At 40.6% G+C, this 25054-nt stretch overlaps 3 protein-coding genes across 3 annotated transcripts; 1 reads left to right on the top strand and 2 right to left on the bottom strand.

The window, feature by feature from the left end:
* Positions 1 to 1864: 1864 nt before the first annotated feature.
* LOC139374271 (jun dimerization protein 2-like) lies at positions 1865 to 10648 on the bottom strand. Its single transcript, XM_071115302.1, has 4 exons — positions 10499 to 10648; positions 4040 to 4257; positions 3594 to 3698; positions 1865 to 3486 (listed from the first exon to the last, which is right to left on the bottom strand). The coding sequence occupies exons 1-4, from the start codon at positions 10584 to 10586 to the stop codon at positions 3301 to 3303; spliced, it is 597 nt and encodes a 198-aa protein (XP_070971403.1). The 5' UTR covers positions 10587 to 10648; the 3' UTR covers positions 1865 to 3300.
* Positions 10649 to 10999: 351 nt separating this feature from the next.
* On the bottom strand, positions 11000 to 14742 carry LOC139374270 (protein c-Fos-like). The gene is made up of 4 exons (XM_071115301.1): positions 14583 to 14742; positions 13666 to 13893; positions 13238 to 13345; positions 11000 to 13129 (listed from the first exon to the last, which is right to left on the bottom strand). The coding sequence occupies exons 1-4, from the start codon at positions 14721 to 14723 to the stop codon at positions 12461 to 12463; spliced, it is 1146 nt and encodes a 381-aa protein (XP_070971402.1). The 5' UTR covers positions 14724 to 14742; the 3' UTR covers positions 11000 to 12460.
* A 6828-nt stretch (positions 14743 to 21570) lies between these two features.
* On the top strand, positions 21571 to 24552 carry LOC139375216 (transmembrane emp24 domain-containing protein 10-like). Its single transcript, XM_071116806.1, has 5 exons — positions 21571 to 21821; positions 22266 to 22386; positions 23003 to 23076; positions 23692 to 23818; positions 24000 to 24552. The coding sequence occupies exons 1-5, from the start codon at positions 21642 to 21644 to the stop codon at positions 24119 to 24121; spliced, it is 624 nt and encodes a 207-aa protein (XP_070972907.1). The 5' UTR covers positions 21571 to 21641; the 3' UTR covers positions 24122 to 24552.
* Positions 24553 to 25054: the final 502 nt, after the last annotated feature.

Raw genomic sequence — 25054 nt, 5'->3', positions numbered from 1 at the left:
CTTGACATCATGGGAAAATCAAATGAAATCAGCCAAGACCTCAGAAAAAAATGTGTAGACCTCCACAAGTCTGGTTCATCCTTGGGAGCAATTTCCAAACGCCTGAAGGTACCACGTTCATCTGTACAAACAATAGTACGCAAGTATAAACAACATGGGACCACGCAGCCATCATACCGCTCAGGAAGGAGACGCGTTCTGTCACCTAGAGATGAACGTACTGTGGTGCAAAAAGTGCAAATAAATCCCAGAACAGCAAAGGACCTTGTGAAGATGCTGGAGGAAACAGATGCAAAAGTATCTATGTCCACAGTAAAATGAGTCCTATATCGACATAACCTAAAAGGCAGCTCAGCAAGGAAGAAGCCACTGCTCCCAAACCACCATAAAAAAGCCAGACTACAGTTTGCAACTGCACATGGGGCCAAAGATCATACTTTTTGAAGAAATGTCCTTTGGTCTGATGAAACAAAAATAGAACTGTATGGCCATAATGTCCATCGTTATGTTTGGAGGAAAAAGGGGGAGGCTTGCAAGCTGAAGAACACCATCCCGACCATGAAGCACAAGGATGGCAGCATCATGTTGTGGGGTGCTTTGCTGCAGGAGGGGCTGGTGCACTTCACAAAATAGATTGCATCATGAGGATGGAAAATTATGTGAATATATTGAAGCAACATCTCAAGACATCAGTCAGGAAGTTAAAGCTTGGTTGCAAATGGGTCTTCCAAATGAACAATGACCCCAAGCATACTTCCAAAGTTGTGGCAAAATGGCTTAAGGACAACAAAGTCAAGGTATTGGAGAGGCCATCACAAAGCCCTGACCTCAATCCTATAGAAAATTTGTGGGCAGAACTGAAAAAGAGTGCGAGCAAGGAGGCATACAACCCTGACTCAGTTACACCAGCTCTGTCAGGAGGAATTGGCCAAAATTCACCCAACTTATTGTGGGAAGCTTGTGGAAGGCTACCCAAAATGTTTGACCCAAGTTAAACAATTTAAAGGCAATGCTACCAAATACTAATTGAGTGTATGTAAACGTCTGACCCACTGGGAATGTGATGAAAGAAATAGAAGCTGAAATAAATCATTCTCTCTACTATTATTCTGACATTTCACCTTCTTAAAATAAAGTGGTGATCCAAACTGACCTAAAACAGGTAATTTTACTAGGATTAAATGTCAGGAATTGTGAAAAACTGAGTTTAACTGTGTTTGGCTGAGGTGTAAGTAAACTTCCAACTTCAACTGTACATACCCAGTAATAATAAAATCATCATCACTGTTTTCTGTGGGCATTATCAAGACCAGCCTTTAAATGTTATCTACATGGTAAGGAAGAGTTCATAACTGCTACTGTCTGAGATGGTGCATGTCATATTAAATATGTGACATCATGTTTAATCTATATTAGATCTAAAATAGGATAGAAATATAGGAGTACCTTGAATAACTAGTCCAATATGTTGGTATGTGAAATGCAAGTTTTGGATTGGAATAGTTCAAGAGGTAGTATTGCTGTGGCGCACCACACATACAGGTCAGGTGGACCATTGAATGCCAAGACACGTGCACCTGTATGAATATCTGCCACCAGATGAGTTACACAAAATGGACCCTGTTAATAAATGAATGAAAAAGAGTCAAGTGATCAAATCAAGCAGCTGATTTAAATGACCTCATAGACAAATCCTCAGATGTATTTAAATTAGCTTATAGTAATGTTGTGATGTCAGGGTATGATATCGCTTCCAACTAGGATTTTTGTAATGGCATTATTAATATCACAGATCAAATAGTATGATGAATAAGGAAATTACAATTTGAAATGCTGTTCACAGTTCTAAATCACAACAAAAGCCAAGGAGAAAAGAAACTGTATTTATTTGTAATATAAATACAAAATGTATCACGTTGTGATAGCTTATACCACTGAACAAAAATATAAACTCAACATGTAACATGTTGGTCCTATGTTTCATGAGCTGAAATAAAATATTACAGAAATGTTCCATACGCACGCACAAAAAGATTATTTCTCAAAAATGTTGTGCACAAATTTGTTTACATCCCTGATTAAACAGCAGGAACATTACACAGGTGCCCCTTGTGTTGGGGACAATAAAAGTCCACACTAAAATGTGCTGTTTTGTCACACAACACAATGCCACCGATGTCTCAAGTTTTGAAGGAGCATGCAATTGGCATGCTGATTGCAGGAATGTCCACCAAAGTTGCTGCCAGAGAATTGAATGTTAATTTCTCTACCATAAGCCGCCTCCAACGTAGTAGAATTTGGCAGTACGTCCAACCGGCCTCACAACCACAGGCCACGTGTGTGGGCGAGCGGTTTGCTGATGTCAACGTTGTGAACAGAGTGCCCTATGGTGGCGGTGGGGTTAAGGTATGGGCAGGCAGACATAAGCTACGGCCAACGAACACGATTTTATCAATGGCAATTTGAATTCACAGAAATAGCGTGACGAGATCCTGAGGCCCATTGTGAGGCCCAATTTTTTTTAAGGTATCTGTGACCATCTGTATTCCCACTCATGTGAAATCCATAGATTAGGACCTAAATAATTTATTTCAATTGACTGATTTCCTCATCTGAGCTGTAACTCAGTCAAATATTTGAAATTGTTGCATGTTGCGTTTTATATTTTTGTTCAGTATGTCAAATGATACATATAATGTATAGTGAGTATACAAATCAGAACCATATTTGAAAGTAACAATAACAGACCAACTACAATGTAAACAGTCAATATATACTGTAGGTTATGTGCATATATGACGCCTGCGCCAAAAAAAAAGAAAGCGGTTCAACCGGTCTGCCATCGAAGGCATAATACAAAGAAAAAATCATATTAAAAAAAACATCCGTGTACATAACCAGTACACATATGTATAAACAAAAAATACAGCTCTGACTGTGCCTAGGGGCCTGAGAGATCTGCCATGTTGCCTTGGAACGGTGGAGTATTGCTCACCAAGCTGCATTTAGCCATTTATTAAATTCCATTTATTTATAGTGATAGTGGCTGGGACTATGGGGCCCTTAATAACAACAACAATAACAAAACAAAAAATCTAAACAATGCATTTAACTGCCAGCACAAAGTCCAATCACATTGGGTCACCTTTGTGTTTAAAGGCTCTCTGGCTCCAGGCAGGAGTGCTTAGCTGGTTCTCCTCTAAGCCAAGAACCCAGAGGTATTGAAGTGCTGCTAGCTGACCGGAGTGGAGCTTCACTGTAAACTGTAACTGTGACACTGCTGCTCTGAGTCCTGTGACATCACTTCCCCTCCAGGTGCTCCAGCAAGGGGTTGACTTCGCTTTCAGGGGTCTTGACGCTGTCTGTTCTTACGATGCACGTTGGGCGGTGGTGATTCAACATGATGATCAGCTGCTGCCGCTCATGCTTCAGCTCCTCGATCTGGGCTTTGAGGTCAGAGTTCATCACCTCTAGTCTCTCTGATTCCTGAGACATAGTGTGCATGAGGAAGGAAGGAAGGATAAGATTAACATTACCTATTCTTAGAAGAATGGAGATCTATACATTTCATTAAAGAAAAACCTCCCTCTTACCCTTTGTAGATAGTCTGTCCTCTCCTTCTTTTTGTTTCTACAGCGTGCTGCTGCAACTTTGTTTTTCTCTCTCCTTCGTTTCCTCCTGTCCTCTTCCTCATCTCTCTACATTGAGGGGAAATGCAAACATGCTTTAAAATAGAACTTAAGGTGGAAAATGGACCCAGCAATTATGTTTCAAGTGTGGGAAACCATCGAAAAGTAGATTGTTTGTTTTAATGATAATTCTGTCCACTAGGTGATGCCCTTGGTCAACATTAAGTAGATACTGAAGTCCCTCTGTGCTCTGGGAAATAACATTGCCTATGTTTTCTACAAATTTCTGTGATGGTAAGAAAAGTCAAAACATCAAAAGAGTGAGCCGTAAACAGTAAAATTACCTGAAAGATGTCTGAATTTGAACTTCTCACAACATTTTCAAGAACTAAAACAACTTTCATTCTCACTTCTGTTTTGATGTTTAGGGGCCTCTTCCCTAGCTTGCCCAAGAAGTGCAGTGGAGAGAGCATGGACCCCAGTTCCCGGAGGTCGGCGTATTTGAGCTGGTCAGTCAGCGTGGTGGAGGGGATCCCTGCCAGGGGACCCAGGCTGGGCAGGGAGCCCGCTGTCACCAGGGGATCTGGGATTGGTCCCGGCATCATGTTAGATCCGGCTGTGACCACAGCTTATAGGGAAAGGGACAAATGGATAGGAAAATACATTGAGAAGAAAATAAACAACACATGGTTTGAGATGTACGATTCACCACCTCTGAATATTTAATTCCGCTGCTCTACTGATCGCTACATAGATTCAGTATGAAACTACCATCCTACAAGTTGTTTGTGTGACTTGAAAAGGAGGGGCGTTGTACAAAACAAATGAATCAGCGATTGGATCGTCTCGAACAAATCTAACCAGAGTATCAAAGTTGATAATCATCATGAAGACCAGCTCTGGCCCAATCCATTGGTTTCTGGGACCAATCATAATGGTCAGAATGTGTTCACATTCTAGAAATTGTCAAAGAGGGAGGCAAATGCAGATTCAGCATGGAGAATAAACTTCTGTTGGCTTCAGGCAATAGCTATACCAGAGTTAAAGATCTGAATCCATTTTACCCCAAGCATTCACATCTCAAACCTGCTTGTGGTTTTGGTATAGAAGACAGATCATTAATTGCTCTACTTTCATTTAAGTCTGCTAAAGGGCTTGAAGGAGGCATTTCCCAGGGTGCACCTGGTCTCCCTGGCAGCCCTCTCTAATGAATTGTTGGCCTGTTACAGAGCAGGAGGCCGAGGCTGTCTCCCATTAGGACATTTTATTATTTCATCTCTTTTTTTCTGGAATGTATGTATACTCCCATTTACATAGGTCTTGGCACAGATCTATGTTTTTCTTTTTCATTCCCGAGGAGGCCAAGAGAGAAGCACATAGCCCAGCACAAAAGTAGACTCAGACACATTCCCCTTTATCCCAAGGAGAGCTGCAGCCAGCCCTTGCCAAGAAACACCCGTTGCCCATGCTTCCTCCATATGAGTTATTTTCTCCATATCAGGGAAGTGGAATGTGGCTACGGGTGCTCAGGACAATGTAGCCAACCCTGGTCCCCTGATAAAGGTTCTTCGCCAAACCCTTCTTCTATTTTGTCTGACTAAACGGACACTATACAATATCTACATCAACACTACATTGAGTCTTCCCTGTAAATCTTTTGTTTATAACTGTAGTAATATACGTTATGCAAAGACATCTGCCTTTATTCCCAGGTGAGTAGCAAGTAATTAATTTGGTAGGATGACAGATACGGTATATTACACTGTAGCTCACCTAACAGAGTCTCAAAAGACTGTTTAAACAGAAGCATTGTACATTTGTACATCTATAACTGTTTGAAAACTCCTTTCTTGATTGTACTCATTTTTGCCTCACTCATTTATAAGCTTACATCAGCCAAATATTCAATGCAGAGGTTGGCATGAAAATCAGCGAGCGCTAAAATCAAAGAGAAGGTGCCTGGAGAGAGGTAGCCAGGGACAACAGCTTGCTACATCAACTCTCCCAAGAATATCCGAGCCAAAGAACGCTACAGACAAGACGGCTGTCTAATTTCATTTGCCCACACTCATTCACATTTCCCACCACATTATAGATGGAATTGGATTCAGAGGCACGTGTGAAAATAAATACTCACTCACAACCCCACCAGGTCACCACTGGGATACAATATTAATAAAGAATCATAATAGTTTACCCATTTGCGCTGAATACACAGTATTCTCCAAAATCTCAAAAAATAAATGACTTATGAGCCCAGCAGGATAGCCAGAGTGAATGATGAGGAAAAATAAACAGAACAGAAACAGTGTTCCCTTTGTTTGAAAGCTAGCAAGAGTGTAATACAGATACCAACTACACACCAGGATATATTGATACAGGATCACCTACACTGATCTCTGACCTTACCCCCAGTAAATGTAAATACTGAAGGTTTCCTTCAATGTCTATACAGTCAGGACCTATCCTGTCTAGTTGTACAATGTTGAGTTCCAACAAATGGGACCCAAGCAAAGTAGGCCAATAATCTTATTCTGGGCACGGTACCAAGACAAGTGATTTGAGGTTTTTGCATGTTTCCATGCAAGTGTGTAGCCTGTTTCTCTCCACAATACTCCACCCCTATCTACTGTACCTGACCCCTTCCTCAACCACCTCCTAACTGCCCCAATGTGCAGCATTAAATCTACCAACAGCTGCCATTTGGCCTCCTTCTGCAGCTAATTATGTTCAACAAAGTCACTCCTAAATCATTACTACTGCACAGATACAACCCAATTTGGCTTTATAGATGAAAATCTGGTCCTCTCAGTTTACATAACATAATGAATATTGGTATGTCTCAGCAAAACCGCTGCTTTACCTTATGTGCAAAACGTGATTCCATGTTTGCTGTGTAGTGCACATTTTGATTGTACTGGACTGAAACCCTTTTTAAAATCTATAAACACAAGCAAACATCCATAATTTTGTCTCTGCGTAAAATGAGTTACAGTTCGAAAGTTCCTCAAAACAAAAGTACTAGGCACAAAAGTATGAAAGTAGCATGTGGAACTCCTCTGGTATTATAAGACAACAGTGTTGTTATGACTTTAGTTTTGAAGCTACATGATGACAAAGACCTTTGTGGTGACTTTAGTAGGGTAACCTCCCCATAAAGATAAATAATCCACTCACATTTAAGGTGAGTGTGTTGCTTGAAGGTTTTATTTCACTTAGCCCTGCATGTTGGAGCTTGGAGACTTAGATTTTCACTGTACCCTGCAATCATATCTGCAACCCCTGTACATGTGACTATTAAACACTCTGAATCTGAAAAAACAAAGATATAAGAATGTGCTTTGTGTAAAAAATGTCAAATGAACAATATGCAAATATCTTCAGAGCACAGTATACAGTGCCTTCAGAAAGTACTCACACCCCTTGACTTTTTCTACATTTTGTTGTGTTGAAGGCTGAATTTAATATATATTAAATTGAGATTTTGTGTCACTGATCTATGCACAATACCTCATAATGTCAAAGTGTAATTATGTTTTCAGAAATGTTTACAAATTAATAAAAATTAAAAGCAGAAATGTCCTGAGTCAATAAGCATTCAACCCTTTTGTTATGGCAAGCCTAAAGAATTTGCAATAATAGCGTTTAACATGATTTCTAAATGACTACCTCATCTCTGTATCCCACACATACAATTATCTGTAAGGTCCCTCAGTTGAGCAGTGAATTTCAAGCACAAATTCGACCACTAAGACTAGGTATGTTTTCCAATGGTTCGCAAAGAAGGGCACCTATTGGTAAATGGGGGAAAAAGCAGACATTGAATATACACTACAGTTCAAAAGTTTGTGGTCACTTAGACGTTTCCTTGATTTACATGAAAACATACATGAAATTAGTTGCAAAATGAGTAGGAAATAGAGTCAAGACATTGACAAGGTTATAAATAATGATTTTAATTGAAATAATAATTGTGTCCTTCAAACTTTGCTTTCTTCAAAGAATCCAGCCTTACAGACCTTTGGCATTCTAGTTGTCAATTTGTTGAGGTAATCTGAAGAGATTTCACCCCATGCTTCCTGAAGCCTCTCCCACAAGTTGGATTGGCTTGATGGGCACTTCTTACGTACCACACGGTCAAGCTGCTCCCACAACAGCTCAATAGGGTTGAGATCCGGTGACTGTGCTGGCCACTCCATTATAGACAGAATACCAGCTGACTGCTTCTTCCCTAAATAGTTATTGCATAGTTTGGAGCAGTGCTTTGGTTCATTGTCCTGTTGTAGAAGGAAATTGGCTCCAATTACACGCTGTCCACAGGGTATGGCATGGCGTTGCAAAAAATGTAGTGACAGCCTTCTTTCTTCAAGATCCCTTTTACCCTGTACAAATCTCCCACTTTACCACCACCAAAGCGTCCCCCAGACCATCACATTGCCTCCACCTTGCTTGACAGATGGCGTCAAGCACTCCTCCAACATTTTTCATGTTTTCTGCATCTCACAAATGTTCTTCTTTGTGATCCGAACACCTCACCCAACTTAGTTTTGTCTGTCCATAACAATCTTCCTCTGTCCAGTGTCTGTTCATTTGCCCATCTTAATCTTTTCTTTTTATTGGCCAGTCTGAGATATGGCTTTTTCTTTGCAACTCTGCCTAGAAGGCCAGCATCCCGGAGTCGCCTCTTCACTGTTGATGTTGAGACTGGTGTTTTGCGGGTACTATTTAATGAAGCTGCCAGTTGAGGACTTGTGAGGCATCTGTTTCTCAAACTAGACACTCCAATGTACTTGTCCTCTTGCTCAGTTGTGCACTGGGACCTCCCACTCCTCTTTCTATTCTGGTTAGTGCCAGTTTGCGCTGTTCTGTGAAGGGAGTAGTATACAGCGTTGTACGAGATCTTCAGTTTCTTGGCAATTTCTCGCATGGAATAGCCTTCATTTCTGAGAACAAGAATAGATTGACGAGTTTCAGAAGAAAGTTATTTGTTTCTGGCCATTTTGAGCCTGTAATCGAACCCACAAATTCTGATGCTCCAGATACTTAACTAGTCTAAAGAAGGCCAGTTTTATTGATTTTTTAATCAGGACAACAGTTTTCAGCTGTGCTAACATACTTGCAAAGGGGTTTTCTAATGATCAATTAGCCTTTTAAAATGATAAACTTGGATTAGCTAACACAACATGCCATTGGAACACAGGAGTGATGGTTGCTAATAATGGACCTCTGTACGCCTATGTAGATATTCCATTTAAAAAATCAGCCGTTTCCAGCTACAATAGTAATTTACAACATTAACAATGTCTACACTGTATTTCTGATAAATTTGATGTTATTTTAATGGACATTTTTTTTTGTTGCTTTCTTTCCAAAACAAGGACATTTGTAAGTGACCCCAAACTTTTGAACGGTAGTGTACCTTTGGGCATGGTGAAGTTATTAATTACACTTTGGATGGTGTATCAATACACTGAGTAACTACAAAGATACAGGCGTCCTTCCTAATTGAGTTGCCGGAGAGGAAGGAAACCTCGGATTTCACCATGAGGCCAATGGTGATTTTAAAACAGTTACAGAGTTTAATGGCTGTGATAGGAGAAACCTGAGGATGGATCAACAACATTGTAGTTACTCCACAATACTAACCTAAATAAGTAAAAAGAAGGAAGCCTGTACAGAATAAAAATATTCCAAAACATGCATCCTGTTTGCAATAAGACACAAAAAGTAAAGGCAAAGAAATTAACTTTTTGTCCTGAATACGAAACGTAATGTAAATATTGTACAATCCAGGTGTGCAAAGCTCTTAGAGACTTACCCCCAAAATACTGCCAAAGGTGATTCTAGCATGTATTGACTCAGGGGTGTGAATACTTAAGTAAATTAGATATTTCTGAATTAAATTTTCAATTAATGTGCAAACATAAAAAAAAAAAACATATATTTAATTTAATTAATTTAGAATGTATGCTGTAGTCAAGGGGCAAGAATACATTCTGAAGGCACTGTATCCTCCTGACTGATAATTATTTTAAAAAACTAAATATACTTCTAAATATACTTCTCTGCATCTCTGCTAAAATCTGGCTAAAAGTACATTCAGTAACCTAAAAGTCACTGAATTGTTGCTAAATGAAACTGTTTATTAGAAGCCATGTTTTTGGACTAGGCTACGTGATAAATCGAAGTAAGAAAAATATTTAGTGTAACATAGGCAGGCCTACAGTGTGAAATCAAATGTAAGTAACATTGTAATACTACATTGATACATTGTCAAAATTCCATCACGTTATTGTAACACTCTTGAAAGCCCGTAGTTACAAAGAAACAAGAAAAGCAAACCTCGGTTAATAATGATACACTTCTGAGTCACCATGACTCATTTTTAAAGCGGAAGTTATTCTTCAGTAAGGCATGCATGTTACGTAACTGACTTTTGCAGTGATGAAACGAAGACACTCGAGCAAATACATCTAAGACAAGTGCTAGATCAATGTTATACTACATGTTATGAAGGATGTTCTTAATAAGTCATATTCGTTCAGGACCAATAAAGTTGTAGGGAACGACTTGTTTATTGGGTTGAATAAACGTGTAGGACTGCAACCTTGCAAGCGTGCATCCTAAACAAAAGAAAAGCATTGATTGTAAAAGTTATGTCTCACGAATAACGTTTATAATATACATAAATTTTTACAGTGCAGTGCTGCCCAAACCAAAGAGAACGAAAGAACGGGATTGCACAAATGCAAGGATTGTGCACAATGATCCACTGAAAAGTTAATGGGCTGCTCTGCTCACACTGGCAACTCATCCAGCGTGGAGCCCCAGTGTAATCAATGTTTCTCGACTACGAAGCTGTCTATTACCTGACTTTGATTCCGAGTGCAACAGTTGTCTGTTCTTCTGGTCAGCTGAAGGTCGACAGTAGATTTTAAAAAGTGGAAATCGTTGCATCGGCCCGTTTAAATAGTTAGCTCTATCTGGGAGGATTTGGGAATGCGGAAATTATCAGTTATGCCAACTAGACGTTAAAGTGGGGGGAAGAAGTGGGGAAATCCTATCCGCTCCTCCCCTAGAAACCAGAAAACAAACCACCCCACTGACCCAGTGCAGAGCAGAGCAGGATTGACCATGTTGTCAACCCACACACCTCAATTGGTCAATACCTGACAATATTGCCTTTTATAAACACCATTCTTGTTTAATTCACTCACACTCTCACTTTCTATTCCACACACAGAAAAAGGACACACAGAGAGGAGAGAGAGACTTTTATCTACTTTTCTACAATAATTAACAAGAGGACCTACTAACAAGAGGAACATCCAAATCAAATTCAATGCGAGTTGTTTCCATAGTGAAAAAAATATAAACGCAACTTGCAACAATTTCAACGATTTTACTGAGTTACAGTTCATAGAAGGAAATCAGTCAATTGAAATAAATTATTTAGGCCCTAATCTATGGATTTCAGATGACTGGGCAGGGGCTCAGCCATGGGTGGGCCTGGGAGGGCAACCAATCAGAATGAGTTTTTCCCCACAAAAGGGCTTTCATTACAGACAGAAGTACTCCTCAGTATTGGTCTCGTACAATCCAGCAGGTGAAGAAGTGGCTGTCCTGGGCTAGCGTGGTTACATGTGGTCTGCGGTTGTGAAGCTGGTTGGACGTACTGCCAAAATCTCTCAAACGATGTTGGAGGCGGCTTATGGTAGAGAAATTAACATTCAATTATCTGGCAACAGCTCTTGTGGACATTCCTGCATGCTCCCTCAAAACGTGAGACATCGGTGGCATTGTGTTGTTTGACAAAACTGCTAATTTATGAGTGGCATTTTATTGTGCCCAGCACAAGGTGCATCTGTGTCATGATCTTGCTGTTTAATCAGCTTCTTGATATGCCACACCTGTCAGGTGGATGGAATATCTTGGCAAATGAGAAATGCTTACTAACAGGGATGTAAACTAATTTGTGCACAACATTTTAGAAAAATAAGCATTTTGTGCGTATGGAAAATGTCTGGGATATTTTATTTCAGCTCATGAAACAGGGGACCAACACTTTACATGTTGCATTTATATTTTTGTTCAATAGATTTTCTGGTGACCATATAATTTAATTTGTCTTATCTGAAAAAAGATATACATTAATTGTTAAACTCAATGGAGTGACACTAGCTGGTATGAGTGATTTAATATTTAGTATTCAATAAAGCACCCAACATCACTTTGAATTAATATTTAATTTAAAAATGTATCAATCAGCAATCGATGCTCATTTTACTTTTTTAACTTGACAAACAAGTCAGAATTGAAGGTAAAAAAATAAATTATCATAATTTACATCTTGATAAATATAGCACTGGATTTTTTCATTGAAAACTCTAAACATTGTAACAATGAGGTCAAATCACAGTTGATGACGTTGAGGTATGTACCTACCGAACATGGATGTATACTTGAACTATAACACAACATTCATAGCTATTGATATACTATTCCCATTGAAGCACAAAACCGTACAGTCAATTCCACAATACAGCATAGATCTAGTACCAGATCAAACATATATGAAACATGACAATTATTTGGAATTCCTCTGCATGCGTTTAAAACCAGAACATACTTACTCCCTATCAGTAAAGTGTATAGCCATGCTCTTAGCTATATCAATTGTATCTGGAAGAAGTTTATACTTGCTTAGTCAAAAACATTTCATGAGTGTAATAATAAAACTGAAGTGCTGAAACCACAGAAAGTCTCTGATAGCCTATCACAGTCAGGAAAACCAACTAAAGTGATAAACCAATCAACTCCCTATGCTTACATTATAAGGCCAACAGGGTTGGAGAGTTGAGGATATCAACAGATTCAGCCTTGCCCCCTCCACTTTTGCGACCGTCAAACCCCACTCCAAAGGAGTCAAGATCAGGACAGGAGAATGTGAAAACGGACAGGTAGCTGCTACATGTGGGGGTGGAGGTTACAACAGGAGTGCTCAAGGGCTCTAGGTCATTAGACACAGATTTGTACAGGGTTTCCCAGTCCGTAACCCCAAGAGAGCCACTCAGGTCAATATCTGGGACAGAGTGGGCAGTCTCTGTGGGGACTTCCTCATCCATGCTGGGCAGCAGATTGTCCAGGAGACCCTCCTTCATGTCCAAAGAGGGCTCAAGGTCGCAGATGTTCACTTCAATACTGGCACAGAGTAGGATGTTGGAGTTTCCAGAGATGGCTGTGGACGTGTCATTGAGGATGTCCATGTCCTGGAGCGAGGGGGCTTCCTGAGCACTGTCCTCAGGGAGTTTACCCCCCTCTGGGCTGGGGGGGAGGTCTGGAGACCTACTGGGCTTCTGGAAGATGGAATCCAATTCTTCTGTAATTTGGCACACAGGTTTATGAGTAGCGAGGACAAATTCCAGCCTCTCTTTCTCTTTGAGGAGGTTGGCTATCTCTGTCTGCAGAGCTGCTTTGTCTTCCTCCAGCTGATCAGTCTCCTTCGAAAATATCCCCAAAAAATAACACAGGAAATCTAAATCATAACCATAGATTACTGTTTAAAATGATGGTACTGTGATTAACATGATTTCTAAGGGTTAACTTACAGTTTGCAGTGAATCAGTGAGTTCCCTCCGTCTGTTGCGACATTTGGCTGCAGCCATTTTATTTCTCTCTCTCCTCACCCTCTTCTTCTCTTCTTCCTCTGGAGATAACTGTGGGGTTCAGAGAAAAACACTTGCACCTTGAAGAATCAGTCCATTTCATCTCCTAATATCATTGCATTCCATTGCCAAATCCCCTTCTGGAGTGTAGCAAAAGCATCTTTCTCTGCAATGCGTCTAAAAATAGACCATTGTTGCAGACTCGCTGTGACCTGAATACAAATGGACTGCCTGAGCTCAGCACACAGTCAAATACACTGCTTTTGGAGAGCATGCATTGCTGCTGCTGCTGCTGCACTGTTAATATTGATTTAGATGTTTACACAAGTTAATGTTTTTTGTTTGATTTGCAATCAGAAAAGTGCTCTAACCTGCTCGGCTTTCCCCTTTCTGCCAGTGTTTTTTCCCCTGCTCTCGCCCGCTTTGGGTGTTGACTGGTGAGAGCTCTTTGCTTCATTGGTTTGTTTGCTACTCAGAGATGGGGAAAGAGACGTTATAATGGTCGGCTGGACCATCCATAGCAAATCCGGGGTTGTGGAAATTGCAGTCACTGTTGGAACAAATGGAGTGGCTGGTATATCCATGTCTGGGCAGAGCTCCTGCAAAGTGATACAAGTTCATTTACCACTGATGATTTTAAAAAAATCACAATTAGCTTCATTATTTTACTGCAAAATGTGTCATTAAACACATTTTATTCTAATAACAGAGACATAAGGCAATTACCACATTCGGATTGGGGATGTCTGTGACTCTATGCTCTATTGTCACGGCATGCACTATGTATGGGTTCTCTTAAAATATATCTAGCCATCTAAAAATAGTCTCCCCTGGATCGATATTTGACTTTATCACTGTTACTGACGTCAACACTGACGCAGAGATGTTGTGGAGGCTCCTGAATGGATTTATTTTTCTCAATGAACTGCTGCATCGACATGCTACATGTTTGGTCTGAGGACGTGTAAATCATAATATACACAATTTTCATCCTCTCTCACTGTGGGGTGTTGCATTTTCAATATCTCACACTTCTGGAATAGGAAAGAGTGTATTTATCATATTAATAGGAATCATATGGTAGAATCATTTACCCACCCAGCATTTTCGACAAATACATCAATATCAATGATTTCCTATTAATATTTCACATACATTAATGTTAATAGAGATTAACACTGATAAATGATGAAAGTCAACCATATTTAAATTAATAATCGTTGACATCGTTACGTCTGAATATTATACATCATTGCATCACAGGCATCACCACTTGATTGATTCATACCTGTGCATTACTCTCTGATGGCGAAGCTGAGGAGCTGGAGATAGAGTCGTCTTGTGTCTTCTGATAGTACGTCAGGGTGTCCCCAACAGGAGATTCAGTGCTACAGCGAGACATTGAATCGAAGTCAGGGTTGAGAAACATGTCTTAAAAAATCCTTAGCTAACAGAATATTCACCCTTCTCGTCAAATTGATTTTTTTCAGCAGCTTCTATTCCAGGTTTATACCTGGTAACTGATAGACTTGTGTGCAAGCCCCTCCTTTTATATTCTGACAGACTTTTATGAATGAACGGAGGCTGTACCATCTCTATGGAGGGGAGCCACTGGACAATGAAACACACATTTAGCATATTTTAGATAAACATTTGCCAAATACTCAATATCATCGCCGAGTTGCTCATTATTGTCATTTACCCCCAGGTAATTATATTGCATTTTTTTCAAATGTATTTATTCAACAAATACCAGAGGAAAGTGTCATGTGTAGCATGCCCATTCATACATTCATACAGACGGACTGTGCTATTTCTTTGGTGCAAATAACAGCACACTTCAATTTCCCTATAATGCAGTTGTCTCTATATGTTTTACAGCTCACCATACATGACATTTGGCATACACAATTGGCTTCCCACTTATAATTACTTAAAAAAATGCCTATATGTTTTATTATAGAATAATTACAGGCCGCTAAATCTAAAGCATTCTAAGAACTGACAAATCTGGTTGGTAAGTCATATACAGTTGAAGTCGGAAGTTTACATACACCTTAGCCAAATACATTTCAACTCAGTTTTTCACAATTCCTGACATTTAATCCTTGTAAAAATTCCCTGTCTTATGTCAGTTAGGATCACCACTTTATTTTAAGAATATGAAATGTCAGAATAATAGTAGAGAGAATGATTTATTTCAGCTTTTATTTCTTTCATCACATTCCCAGTGGGTCAGAAGTTTACATACACTCAATTAGTATTTGGTAGCATTGCCTTTAAATTGTTTAACTTGGGTCAAATGTTTCGGGGAGTCTTCCACAAGCTTCCCACAATAAATTGTGTGAATTTTGTCTCATTCCTCCTGACAGAGCTGGTGTAACAGAGTCAGGTCTGTAAGGCCTTCTTGCTCGCACATGCTTTTTCAGTTCTGCCCACAAATGTTCTATGGGATTGAGGTCAGGGCTTTGTGATGGCCACTCCAATACCTTGACTTTTTTGTACTTAAGCCATTTTGACACAACTTTGGAAGGATGCTTGGGGTCATCACTCAATTAGTATTTGGTAGCATTGCCTTTCAATTGTTTAACTTGGGTCAAACGTTTCAGGTAGCCTTCCACAAGTTTCCCACAATAAATTGGGTGAATTTTGGCCCATTCCTCCTGACAGAGCTGGTGTAACGGAGTCAGGTTTGTATGCCTCCTTGCTCGCACAAGCTTTTTCAGTTCTGCCCACAGATTTTCTATATGATTGAGGTCAGGGCTTTGTGATGGCCACTCCAATACCTTGACTTTGTTTTCCTTAAGCCATTTTGCCACAACTTTGGAAGGATGCTTGGGGTCATTGTCCATTAGGAAGACCCATTTGCTACCCCTCTGCCCAGAGCTGCCAGAGCCCCTCTGCCCAGAGGCGCCAGAGCCCCTCTGCCCAGAGGCGCCAGAGCCCCTCTGCCCAGAGGTGCCAGAGCCCCTCAGCCCAGAGGCGCCAGAGCCCCTCTGTCCCGAGCAGCGGCCCCTCTGTCCCGAGCAGCAGCACCTCTGTCCCGAGCAGCTGCACCTCTGTCCCGAGCAGCTGCACCTCTGTCCCGAGCTGCACCTCTGTCCCGAGCTGCCCCTCAGTCCAGTGAGGTCATTAAGTAGGGTCGCCGTGGTTAGGAGGCCACGGAAGCGGACAAGGTGGGGGACTAAGACTATGGTGAAGTGGGGGCCACAATAAAGGAACTATACATGAATAAACTAACAAAACAATAAATGTGTGAAAACCTAAACAGTCCTATCTGGTGCAAACACAGAGACAGGAACAATCACCCACAAAACCCAACACCAAACAGGCTACCTAAATATGGTTCCCAATCAGAGACAATGACTAACACCTGCCTCTGATTGAGAACCTTATCAGGCCAAACATAGAACTAGACAAACTAGACATGTAACATAGAATGCCCACTCAGATCACACCCTGACCAACCAAAACATAGAAACATACAAAGCAAACTATGGTCAGGGTGTGACAAGGAGACGCGTTCTGTCTCCTAGAGTTGAGCGTACTTTAGTGCGAAAAGTGCAAATCAATTCCAGAACAACATCAAAGGACCTGGAGGAAACAGGTACAAAAGTATCTATATCTACAGTAAAACGAGTCCTATATCGACATAACCTTAAAGGACGCTCAGCAAGGAAGAAGCCACTGCTCCAAAACCGCCATAAAAAAAGTCAGACTACGGTTTGCAACTGCAAATGGGGACAAAGATCGTACTTTTTTGAGAAGTGTCCTCTGGTCTGATGAAACAAAAATAGAACTGTTTGGCCATAATGACCATCGTTATGTTTGGAGGAAAAAGTGGCAAGCTTGCAAGCCGAAGAACACCATCCCAACCGTGAAGCACACGGGTGACAGCATCATGTTGTGGGGGTTCTTTCCTGCAGGAGGGACTGGTGTACTTCACAAAATAGATGGCATCACGAGGAAGGAAAATGATGTGGATATATTGAAGTAACATCTCAAGACATCAGTCAGGAAGTTAAAGCTTGGTCGCAAATGGGTCTTCCAAATGGACAATGACCCCAAGCATCCTTCCAAAGTTGTGGCATAATGGCTTAAGGACAACAAAGTCAAGGTATTGGAGTGGCCATCACAAATCCCTGACCTCAATCCTATAGAACATTTGTGGGCAGAACTGAAAAAGCGCATGTGCGAGCAAGGAGGCCTACAAACCTGACTCAGTTACACCAGCTCTGTCAGGAGGAATGAGACAAAATTCACCCAATTTATTGTGGGAAGCTTGTGGAAGGCTCCCCAAAACGTTTGACCCAAGTTAAACAATTTAAAGGCAATGCTTCCAAATACTAATTGAGTGTATGTATGTGAATCACTGGGAATGTGATGAAAGAAATAAAAGCTGAAATAAATCATTCTCTCTACTATTATTCTGACATTTCACATTCTTAAAATAAAGTGGTGATCCTAACTGACCTAAAACCGGGAATTTTTACTAGGATTAAATGTCAAGAATTGTGAAAAACTGAGTTGAAATGTATTTGGCTAAGGTGTATGTAAACTTCCGACTTCAACTGGACATACCCAGTAATAATAAAATCATCATTGCTACCTACAATATGGAAACTTTAAACTTTGCAAAACGAAAATTAGTTATTTTGTTTATGTTATGCAGGGATGCACACATGAACACATGTGCGTGTACCCATACACACACACACACACGTGCGTGTGCGTACAAACACACCTGAAGAAGCAAATGGGTCTTCATCCTCATCCTCATCCTCAGGCTCAGACAACATTTGTGAAGACACCTGTATGGCTGAGGAGGTGGGTGGCTTCTCCACCTGAGGCTCCGAGATCATTTCAAACAGCCTGTGTGACTGAGGAGGTACATGGCTCCTCATGCTAGCCATTGCCAGAGGGTGCGCAAAAATATTTCAGAAGTTCCCCTGAATTTGTATTGAAATACAGTACATGAGTCTAACACCTTAAATACATTTGTTGCACAATTAAATATACATGTCATTATGCACAATTTATCAAACTTTCAGAATAGTAACCAAACGGAACATACAACCTGTTTGGCTAATTCAAGGCAAAAGACACACCAAAAGACTCAATATATCACAAAAGATACAAAATATCAGCATAATATAGACATCTTTTAAGTTAGCCTACAGCATTGGAAATTAATCTTACTGAGCTCAGAACCTAGTCAATAAAATCAAAGAAAACCTTTATGATGTCACATCAATGAAAGTTAACCAAATCAATAATGTGCTATGTAGGTTATAATCTTTTTGCTGCAGGCTACACACATCATCATGATGAAACTGTGTGAAATTATACCCAATGTTATGTAAGCTAGTTAAACAGAAAACGGAATAGCATAGCAAGCAACATAGCAACATAGGCTATTTTTATTTATTTTTTATTTCACCTTTATTTAACTAGGTAGGCCAGTTGAGAACAAGTTCTCATTTACAACTGCGACCTGGTGACCTCTTTGTTTTAGTATGGTCAGGGCATGAGTTGGGATGGGCAGTCTGTGTTCTTTTTTCTATGATTTGGGATTTCTGTGCTTGGCCTGGTATGGTTCTCAATCAGAGGCAGCTGTCAATCGTTGTCCCTGATTGAGAACCATACTTAGGTAGCCTGTTTTCACCCTTGAGTTGTGGGTGATTGTTTTCTGTTGAGTGTTTGTAACTGCACCAGACAGAACTGTTTTGTGCATTCGCGTTGTTGTTTTTGTTCAGTGTTCATTTACTTTATTAAAAAGATGGACACTTACCACGCTGCGCATTGGTCCTCACCTTCTTCCACCACCAACGGCCGTTACACCTGGAAAAGATAAAGCAAAGCAGTGCGACAAAAACAACAACACAGAGTTACACATGAGATAGACAAACTTATAGTCAATAGCACAATAGAAAAATCTATACACAGTGTGTGCAAATGAGGTAAGATTAGGGAGTAAGGCAATAAATAGGCCATAGTAGCGAAGTAATTACAATTTAGCAAATTAACACTGGAGTGAAAGATGTGCAGATGATGATGTGCAAGTAGAAATACTGGTGTGCAAAAGAGCAAAATAAAAAGTAAATAAAAACAATATGGGGATGAGGTATGTAATTGGATGGGCTATTTCCAGATGGGCTGTGTACAGCTGCATCTGTCGGTAAGCTGCTTAGATAGCTGATGCTTAAAGTTAGTGAGGGAGATAGAAGTCTGCAACTTCAGCGATTTTTGCAATTCGTTCCAGTCATTGGCAGCAGAGAACTGTATGGAAAGGCGGCCAAAGTAGGTGTTGGCTTTGGGGATGACCAGTGAAATATACCTGCTGGAGCGCGTGCTGCGGGTGGGTGTTGTTATGGTGACCAGTGAGCTGAGATAAGGCGGAGCTTTACCTAGCATAGACTTATAGATGACCTGGAGCCAGTGGGTCTGGCGACGAATATGTAGTGAGGGCCAGCTGACAAGAGCATACAGGTCGCAGTGGTTGGCGGTATATGGGGCTTTGGTGACAAAACGGATGGCACTGTAATAGAATGCATCTAGTTTGCTGAGTAGAGTGTTGGAGGCTATTTTGTAAATTACATCGCCGAAGTCGAGGATCGGTAAGATAGTCAGTTTTACGAGGGTATTTTTGGCAGCGTGAGTGAAGGAGGCTTTGTTGCGAAATAGGAAGCAGATTCTAGGTTTAATTTTGGATTGGAGATGCTTAATATGAGTCTGGAAGGGGAGTTTACCGTCTAGCCAGACACCTAGGTATTTATAGTTGTCCACATGTTCTAGGTCGGAACCGTCCAAAGTAGTGATGCTAGTCGGGCGAGCGGGTGCGGGCAGCAATCGGTTGAAGAGCATGCATTTAGATTTAATAGCGTTTAAGAGCAGTTGGAGGCCACGGGATGAGTATTGTATGGCATTGAAGATCGTTTGGAGGTTTGTTAACACAGGGTCCAAAGAAGGGCCAGATGTATACAGAATGGTGTCGTCTGCGTAGAGATGGATCAAGGAATCACCCGCAGCAAGAGCGACATCATTGCTATATAACAGATAAAAGAGTCGGCCCAAGAACTGAACCCTATGGTACCCCCATATAGACTGCCAGAGGTCCGGACAACAGGCCCTCCGATTTGACACTGAACTCTATCTGAGTAGTAGTTGCTGAACCAGGAGAGGCAGTCATTTGAGAAACCAAGGTTGTTGAGTCTGCCAATAATAATACGGTGATTGACAGACAGCTCGGAAACCGGATTGCACAGCGGAGAAAATGGTCAGTGATCTGTTTATTAACTTGGCTTTCGAAGACTTTAAAAAGGCAGGGCAGGATGGATATAGGTCTGTAACAGTTTGGGTCTAGAGTGTCACCCCCTTTGAAGAGGGGATGACCGAGGCAGCTTTCCAATCTTTAGGAATCTCGGACGATACGAAAGAGAGGTTGAACAGACTAGGGGTAATAGGGGTTGCAAAAACGGCGGCAGATAATTTTAGAAAGAGAGTGTCCAGATTGTCTCGCCCAGCTGATTTGTACGGGTCCAGGTTTTGCAGCTCTTTCAGAACATCTGCTATCTGGATTTGGTGAAGGAGAAGCTGGGGAGGCTTGGGCAAGTAGCTGCGGGGGGGTGCGGAGCCGTTAGCTAGAGTTGGGGTAGCCAGGGGGAAACTATATATTCTCAGTATTATGAATGCATTGTGGTTTATTTGGTAGCATTTCGTAGTGTGACTGATTTTACTAATTGCATTAGTACTATTTGAAAGCTTCCCCGCTCCCACTACCTTGGGCTTCCAGTGGGGAGACCTGAGGTCAACCCACCCCCACCCCCATCTTTTACTTCTGAGTGGGAGACCTTCCCAGGCAGTAGCCTGCCTAGCTCACAAACTATAATCAGGGCGCCCACTCCGAAAAGGTTCATTGACCCACAGTCCCACACGGTGACATGAATCATTGACGTGACGTGCAAATGAGCGATATAAAACCAATCGCGCAAATGTCACCATTCCAAATGTTATGGTGCAGGCGCCCGGTGCCGAGCTCTGCTCGATCTACCAGTAATTAACCATTAAATAACATTATTAGTATTTTCATTTATTTCGTAGTTATTACTAGAAAACGGTGCAAGTCAAGTAACTGAAAATACAATGGGTACAAAGCAGCAACAGTATGACGGTTTTTTGATAATGTTGACGATGTTGCGCACTTTGCGCTTGTAAAAAAGGGCTGCGGGGCGATGCGATCACGTGACTTAACCCGGAACTGAGCATCATTTCGTGTTTTTTTTTTGCATCATTTAGTATCGAGCTAGCTTGGTGGTGACTGACTGTAGCGTACAGAGCCAGCTACAGCATGTCTAGATTTTGTATATTACTAATACTTGTTTCTGTGATTTTTGATTCGACCTTTTCTATTACGTTCTATTTACCGGTGAATCTTAGAAAATGTTTGCGGGAAGAGATCCACAAAGACGTGCTGGTTACAGGCGAATACGAAGTTAGCGACCAACCAAATGCGAAAACCAATCTCAAGGTAACACGTATAACGCTAGATAGCTTGCTAACGTTAGCTAGACTGTATCAAATCAGTGTTAGCGTAACTTTTTGACATGGAAGCCTCGAATATGTAACTTACACCACCTAGCTAGTATCAAACAATGCCAATAGTTAAATTTTCACTGGGCAGGTCTGGGTTAAGTAGCTACTAGCGGCTAACCGGTACGGCTAACCAGTATAGAACAGCCACTGGCTAATGTAGTTAGTTAGCTAGCTAGCCAAATAAAATGCTGTCAGCTTGGTTTAACTGAATACTGCAAAGGACTTCAATAGCCATCAATATCTAGATGCAAGTATTAAACATGATGTAGCTAGGGTTTAAAAATGTAAACGCGTTAGCTAGTTGACTTAGATTCATGCATGTCTATCTTGGTCAAACATGTGCAATGTACCTACCACGTTTAATTATTTTCCATTTCAGATCACAGATTCATCAGGTCACACCTTGTACTCCAAGGAGGATGCTTCAAAGGGAAAATTTGCCTTTACAACTGAGGACTATGATATGTTTGAGGTTTGCTTTGAAAGCAAATCCCCCCTAGGTGAGTGTGTTTTTAACCAGATGTGTCACAGATGTGGTCTAATGTATCAATGGGCCTGGGTTGTTTAAGTTAAAAGCTTGGAGTATATATGATTAAACACAATTTGCAGACTGGGCCGGATTTGGCAGTGGGAAATAGTAATTTCCCAGCCTGGTCTCATAGACTAGACGTAACACTGAAATTAGTATGATATGCTGCGTTCGTTACATAAGACAGAAGGCAATTTAAAACAAGAACAAAAGGAGGAAGGGATGGTGGATGAGAGGGCGTATAACGGGGACTACCTTTTTAGCAACTTTGCAACTACTAGCTAACCCTTTAACCTAACCTTAACCCAACTCATTTTAGCCAGCTAGCTATCGTTAGCCAGCTAGGAAACGTTTGCCTTAGTTACCTAGCTATCGTTAGCAACAACAAATTGGAATTCGTAACATACCTAACATTCCTAACATTTAGCAAATTTGTGGCATATTGTACGATTTGTAAATTGTACCATGTCATATACGAAAATAACTGTGGTGAATTTACATACATAATATGAAATGCTCTGAGAGCAGGTTGCATTTCCTGGAATGTTTGGCCCATGTACAATAATTATTTTCCTTCTGTGGTCTAGGTACTGGAAGGGTCCCAGACCAGCTAGTCAATTTAGACATGAAGCATGGTGTGGAGGCAAAGAATTACGAAGAGGTAAGTGCCAACTGCCCATCCGCCTTTCTCCAGGTCCATCTGGATCAGATTTGTTGTGGCTTGCCATGAGTCAGCATGAGGTCTCAACATTAGAAAATACAAACAATGTGAGATGGCTAAGCTTTCTCCATTTCTTGTTTGTATTGGAAATTAAGAAATACTAACTTTCTCTTAACTGTCAACTTCTGAAAGCATTGTAGCTGCTGTGCATTATGAAGACTTAAACATGCTGCATAAAATTCTTGCATGCTCACACAGATCTTTATCCAGTCCACAATGCATATGTCATACACTAATTCTATATCCTACCCTATTAATGTGATTAAGTTTATCCAGTGGTGAATTAAGCAATAAGGCATGAGGAGGTGTGGTATATGGCCAATATACCACAGCTAAGGGCTATTCTGGATACAGCCCAGAGGTGCCATATTGCTATTATTAATTGGTTACCAATGTAATTAGAGCAGTAAAAATATATGTTTTGTATAGGGTCTGATATACCACAGCTGTCAGCCAATCAGCTGGTTAAATAAAGGTGGGAAAAAAATCTGCATTCAAGGCTCAAACCAACCAGCGCATAATCATGGGTTTATTATGTATGGTGCTCTTTTTCAGATTGCAAAAGTTGAGAAGCTGAAGCCCCTAGAAGTTGAACTAAGACGCCTCGAGGACTTATCGGAGTCCATTGTGAATGATTTTGCCTACATGAAGAAGCGTGAAGAGGAAATGAGGGACACAAATGGTAAGTGATGTATGAAAGAAAGGTAGAACTTATGGTCCAAGTTTTCACTCTACCAGAAAATGGTCAGTGTTTCATATGATTCACAATCTTTCTTTGGCTGGTCTTGTGAAAGGAGTAAAACCTTGGTTTAAATGAACTCACACCTGTTATTCAGTTAAATATATTTTCCCTCACATTGCAGAATCCACCAACACGCGTGTCCTGTACTTCAGTATCTTCTCTATGTGCTGTCTAATTGGGCTGGCAACATGGCAGGTCTTCTATCTGCGGCGTTTCTTCAAGGCGAAGAAGCTGATTGAGTAAACCCATCAATGAAACGAGGACCATCATGTTGAGGACTTTTGGGAAATGGTGTTTGCTGTACAATTTGTGAAACAACAGGTTTTTTTTGGATGGGGGGGGCTCCCTTTACAATTTAAATGTACAATTATTTGTCTTCTTTCAGCTTCAGTTTTTTTACCAGCCCCTTATCTCTGGCACTATTTGTTTTTATTAGAAATACAACCAAATGTACTTTGATACATATTGGTCTGATATTTTCTCATTCAATATTCTTGTTACTATTTTTGCTGTAGTAAATGACTAATACTGTATGAAAATAAACATTACATGTTTAATGAGTGCACAAAAACTCCCCTTCAAACATTCAGATATTGTTAGGTGAAAATAACATTTCCCCAATATGTCAGGTACATGGTTGTTTTTTATTAAAAAACGTTTTCACTTTGATCTCATTTTGGGTGTCTTGTATTTTTCTGTAGCTATAAAGGCATTAAAAAAAGTGAAAAGATCAGCAATGACAATACATTTCTCATTTAATGAGGGAAATCTCTTGGCAGAAATCATATTTAAATTGATATTTTATTATTTGACAATGTAGTCATCTATTTCCATATAGTTCCCAGGCTTTGTACATTCTTTTCAGTTTTCTTAAGTTTGGTTTGGGTTGTTCTTGTGAAAAAATAATTGTTTCCAAGTAAAATTAAGTTTGGCATAGAGCAAATTCTGATTGTGGCACAAGACTGTCATTGGTATTTTTGTTAAGAGGAATATTTAGTGGAGCAGAGTACTGTTTTACATAAGTCTGCAGTGACAGCATCATTAAACAGGTTAGCTAATCATTATTCTGTGTATGTCTATTGCGGTACCTCTTGATCATTCAAGTGGCGTACGTTTACCATCTGGGCAATGGATGGGTGGCCGTGGGCACACTGGAAGGGTAACTGGCATGAAGAT

The sequence above is a fragment of the Oncorhynchus clarkii genome, chromosome 19 (assembly GCF_045791955.1).
Source record: "Oncorhynchus clarkii lewisi isolate Uvic-CL-2024 chromosome 19, UVic_Ocla_1.0, whole genome shotgun sequence".
Lineage (NCBI taxonomy): Eukaryota > Metazoa > Chordata > Actinopteri > Salmoniformes > Salmonidae > Oncorhynchus > Oncorhynchus clarkii.
Note: the sequence above shows the minus strand (reverse complement) of the source record. Positions and strands in the feature narration are given on the sequence as shown.